General features: G+C 31.9%; 1 protein-coding gene across 1 annotated transcript; it reads left to right on the top strand.

Annotated features, from left to right (window-relative positions):
- The first annotated feature begins 547 nt into the window (after positions 1-547).
- On the top strand, positions 548-4,627 carry LOC101506940 (tetraspanin-19). The gene is made up of 6 exons (XM_004514395.4): positions 548-875; positions 1,713-1,812; positions 2,348-2,428; positions 2,573-2,677; positions 3,589-3,771; positions 4,361-4,627. Exons 1-6 carry the CDS (start codon positions 706-708, stop codon positions 4,370-4,372), a joined length of 651 nt encoding a protein of 216 aa, XP_004514452.1. The 5' UTR covers positions 548-705; the 3' UTR covers positions 4,373-4,627.
- The last annotated feature ends 754 nt before the right edge of the window (positions 4,628-5,381 follow it).

Raw genomic sequence — 5,381 nt, 5'->3', positions numbered from 1 at the left:
TAAAAATAAAAATTGTAACAAATATAATATGTAAGTTATAATTATTCTACACTTTAACTTTTTTAAAATGAATTACTATAAAAGTCGTTAGAATATATAATTGATACGCAAGACAAGTGTTTGTGATTAATTAATTAATTAGTTAAATTAAATATTTTATAAATACAAATAAAAGTAATTATAATAATTTAATTATAACTAACTATAATTAACATGAAACAAATGTGAATTTTGAGTCGAATAATGTTATTGTAAAATAAAATTTAACACAAATATAATAATTTTTTTGTCATTAAAAAAAGGAAAACGTAAATCTCACTGCATTTTCATAATTAGTAATATCGCACAGGTGTACGGTTAGTAAAAACCTAAAATGAAAACACGCTACCCGTTTAGAGACAAAATGGTGGTTTACGTGATTAGATATTATGCAATAGGTGCCGTGTATTTCGATCAATAAAATAGTCAGAATTCCCTAAGACCAAAAAAGAAAATCAGAATTTTCTTAAAATAATATTCAAAATAACAAACCAACGTCTTTCTTCTCCTCAAAGAGATTGATATTTGATATATTGTTCAAGCCCTAGATTTTATTGAAATCTAGGGCTTTGTCCATTCTAATTACATCTTCAAATTTTGCTTTTCATATAGCTCACGGTTAAATTGTTCAAAATTAATAACTAAATTTTGGTTTTGTGAATTAAAATGGTGAGGGTTTTGAGAAGCTGTATACAATCGATATTGAAGCTGGTGAATTCAGTGATTGGGATGGCTGGGTTGGCCATGATTCTATACTCCGCTTGGATGATTAGGGTTTGGCAGAGGAAGATGGGTGAGCTTCCCTTTGGTCACGATTCTGATTACCCACCACCGTGGTATAAATTTAATCTATTTTTTTCTTCCTTAAATGCTTAATGAGATTAATTAATGGATTTTATTGATTTTGTTTGTAGTATTACTTTGTTCAATGAAATTGTTCATTGGGGTTTTCTTTTTGGCATTGTAAAGCTGTTGAATTCCAGTTATAATTTGAGAAAATGGAAGTGATTAAATGTAATACATGTTTCCGTGTTTTTCCAACATAGACACGTTGGAGACCGAGTACGCCTTCCATCTGAAGTGTCAGAGCTATATTCTAAGTTGTTAGCAAAATTATAGAACCTCTAATTTTAATGGAGTTGTGTATAAGCTGGATTGTTTTTAGCAGGGCTGCTGGGTTAGGATATGTTATTTTTTAGGCTTTGTTTGGATTGATGGAATATGATGGAATGAGTGGTAATTAATGAGGTTCCATTGTTTGGATATTTTAAAAATGAGCGGAATGGAGTGGAACACGATGGAATCCATTCCATCTCACTCCATCATCTTCCTTCATTTTCTTCCCCTCCAATTTGGGGTGTATGGAATAGGATCCTATTTTTGATGTTCTATTCTGTCATCAAATAACCAAACAATAGAAGAGATACTTTGTTCCATTCTGCTACATTCCTTTCCACTCCACGCCATTCCTTTCCATTCAATTCCGCTCATTTTAAAAATATCCAAATTGGCGCCTAAAATTTGTATGTTTTTTATGTTAGAATATAATGGGGGTTTGTTCTCACTATTTAGTATTTTTCCTGCATGAATGTTTCTTTTTTGTAAATTTTTGTACTCATTCTGTTGTGTATAGATAGATTGTGAATGATTTTCCAATTTTTTACTGCAATCAGGTTCATTTATGCGTTTCTTGGCCTTGGAGTTACATTCTGTGTAATCACTTGTTCGGGTCATGTTGCTGCTGAAACTGCTAATGGCTGTTGCCTGTATTTGGTATCCTTTTCTTGAGTCTACCATTATATTTTCAACCTTCAGCCTACGACACACAAATATAGCATGAGTATTAGATATGGTACCTGTGCAAACTAAGGATTTTTAAAAATTAGGGTAGGGCAGTATACAACAGACATATATATTAGATAAGATATCATGATATCCTCTTATGACATCATCAAGAAATTTCTTAAGATCTAATTCAGAGACTTTTCATTATTTTGCATTAAATGTACTGTAAAGCAAAGATTATCTTGAAAACTGCAATATTTAAGGTTACTATAATCAGTTTGTATTTATAGTAGTATCAGGAACTTTTTTACGCGGAATGTATTTGGCAATCCCTTGTGTGACTGGTGAATGATTTTAGCAATTTTCACTTTATTTCACTTGCCTTAAGTATTAAACAAACTCCACTAATTTTCAGTGCTGAAACTTTAATTTTTTACACTGAAGCAACTTCGCTTCTATAGAAGAGTTATCTCATTGTGTGGCCATTACGGTCTTAAAGTACTGTGACCTTGACTGCTTTCAGTATATGGTGTTTGTGGTTTTGCTTCTCATGGTGGAGGCTGCAGTGTCTGTTGATGTATTTCTTAATCGGGACTGGGAGGAGGTATGTTGTATGTAAAAACTGTCAGTGACTCAGTGGTGCTATTTGTTAATTCATTATATTTGTAGGGTTCTCACCATATGACTCATTAAATAGGTAATATGTAATTCATGGTCTGATCCATTTGAACTTTAAAATTGAAAACAGGACTTCCCTAAGGACCCCTCAGGGAATTTTGATCAGTTCAAGAATTTCATCCATACAAACTATGAGATGTGCAAATGGATAGGCCTATCTCTTGTTTCTGTCCAGGTAAATCTCTTTCCCTCTCTCTGTGTCGCCCAATTGCCTGTTGAAGCCTACTCAACAAAAGTCATGATTTCTTACTCTTGTTTCTGAGATGATTCCAACTTTTCAACACAAATAAGTTGTTTTATCCAATGGAAATTTGTCTTTAGGTTTTCAAGATTGTCGCAGTCGATCTTGATCCTTCTCTTAAGAAAATAAAACATAGAGAACTTTGTTTCAAAAGATTGGGCAGTACATATTTCAGAAAATTGTTACTGATGTCCATGATCGAATTGGGGGAGTTGTAACATTAGGACTAACATGATAAGCACTGCACATCCGCAGCAACTTTATTTGAATGTTATGTAAACAAAAGTGCAGGGAGGGACAGTATTTCCCTTCGATCTGATTCTTTGTATTTCGTAACTGATCATTTGAAAATGCATTTATTCTTCCAAAAAACAATCATTCCATCCAATTTCAATTTGCATATCCTATAATATAAAAAACTTTGGCCTGAAATCTCATCTTTGCATTGTCAAGATCAGCCTGTGTCTATAATTAATTCATTTATTTATAGCAATTGCAGTTTTGTATCATTTCTTCCTAACTGTACCCTGCTATATTTGTCCTTTTTTCATTCACTCTGCTTGTTTTGTTCAGTTTTTGGTAATCGGGATACATATTTCATGATTAAAGAATTGATGTAATATGAACATATTATTCCATACATACATAATTAGTTAGTAAAAGTAAAACAACTGGTGCACTGTTCCATTATTTCTATAATAATTTGATTGGTCAATGCAATTCATGATCAGCTAGTTCATATTTTTTCTTGTTCTTGGTTACATATTTGTGTTGACTACAGAGGTTTTAAAAATTGAGGATGAAGTTACTTTTGGATTTTTGGTTAATGAATGATACATTAGCAGGGATTCTCTCTATTATTGGCAATGATACTCAAAGCTCTTGGGCCACATCAATATTACGACAGTGATGACGAGTATTGTCCTGACAGGGTGCCACTCTTGAAGAATGCTCCATCTCCATATATTGTTGATCAAGGATATGGGCATGGGCCAAAAAATGATTCATGGATTAGGGTTAGCGACAAGGTAAAATAATATTACGATTCTATGACTGATCAGGGTTTTCTTTATCATTTATTTTAACTAGTTACAAATACGTATTGAATTTCATCCTTATGTAGTTCTAGTAGGCTTAGAGAATGAACTTTGATCTATACTGCATAATTCATGAATTTGGAAATGGCTATGCATTTTGTTGAGAATCTATAGCATTCATGCTAAACTATCTCATTTTTCTTCATTCCCTTTTGGAGAACAAGTTCAGAACATAATGATACATTTTTGTGTAATATGGATCTAATATAAGCTTAACATTATATATCAGTTATCCTACTTTACCATGGGATAATGATTGGTTGTGAATCATAATTTTAAATTACCGTCGTGGTTACGCTACAAACTTGATATTGCGGCAAAATGTGGCTGGTGCAGCCACAAATGCAGTTCTAATGCCATTACAGATAGATTTAAAATCTTTATATTGCAGTTGCAAACCGCAATTTAGAATTATGGTTGTGATTGTTGTTTTATTATACATTGGTCATCATGTCAAACCTTTGGCTCCTATTTGGACTTATCTCTTCTTAAACAATAGTCTTCTTCTTTCTTAAATCAGACAAACAGGTAAGGCGACTGGTTTCAATTGAACCGCTTGACGTTTGGAGCTGAACGAAGAAAGTGAGAGCAACATAATTCCTTTTGAGGATCTGTTTGCTGGAGATGGATTAGCTATTGAATTAATGGCTGTGGGAGAAACAGGTGCTTACTGTCAGTGATTCTTGCGTCTGTTATACCAAATTCATGCTACAGTCATAACTCATAAGCAAATATATACATTGTATGATTCATGTTTATAAATGGTATATAAATCCTTATCTCTTGACGACCTTTTGTTCTATTGGTTAACCTAGTTACTCATCCTTTATCCTTTTTGGATGCAAAAATATGAAGTTTTGGTGCCTTGTGTGTGGACTTTCATTTCATTACTTAAGCAAATGGAGAGGAAAATGATTTTAGTTTTAAATGTCTTTTATTCCTACAAATATACAATTTTGCTTTTAGAATCATGTATTTTTTTTTTGGCTTAAATGTATATTTAGTCTTCCTATTTTGCTCAAAAATAACTTAGTCTTCATGTCTAAAACTGGGTTTTTGGTCCCCTTGTTTTACAACTTGAGGGTTTTTTTTGTTTCCTCTATTTTTTTATGATATTGCATGTTCAATTATAACGTGGGAGCGATGTATACAATTGAATTTATGTCATTAATTAATGATCATTTTCTTATTTTTTATTCGACCAAGCTTCATGGTCGCCTTTGTTAGTAACAATATAATCTAAGATATATGGAGAAAAAGAAAAAAATGTCGAACATGATTCTATTTTATCTAATTCGGTTGTGTCACATCACTACTATGTTATTAATGAGCATCCTTCATCATGAAAAATAGAAGGGGAACAACTAAATTTCACAAGTTGTAAAATAGGTCAAATATCCAATTTTAGAAATAGACAGACTAAAAGTTAATTTTGAACAAAATAAATAGACAAAAGTGCATTGTATGTTTCTAGTTCTTATAAATATACCATTTTTGCTCTTACTATCATTAAAATATATTTCATTCATAATTTTAAAAGT

The sequence above is a fragment of the Cicer arietinum genome, chromosome 6 (genome assembly GCF_000331145.2).
Source record: "Cicer arietinum cultivar CDC Frontier isolate Library 1 chromosome 6, Cicar.CDCFrontier_v2.0, whole genome shotgun sequence".
NCBI classification, from domain to species: domain Eukaryota; kingdom Viridiplantae; phylum Streptophyta; class Magnoliopsida; order Fabales; family Fabaceae; genus Cicer; species Cicer arietinum.
The sequence above is the reverse complement of the archived record's forward strand: the minus strand, read 5'-3'. Positions and strand labels throughout refer to the sequence as shown.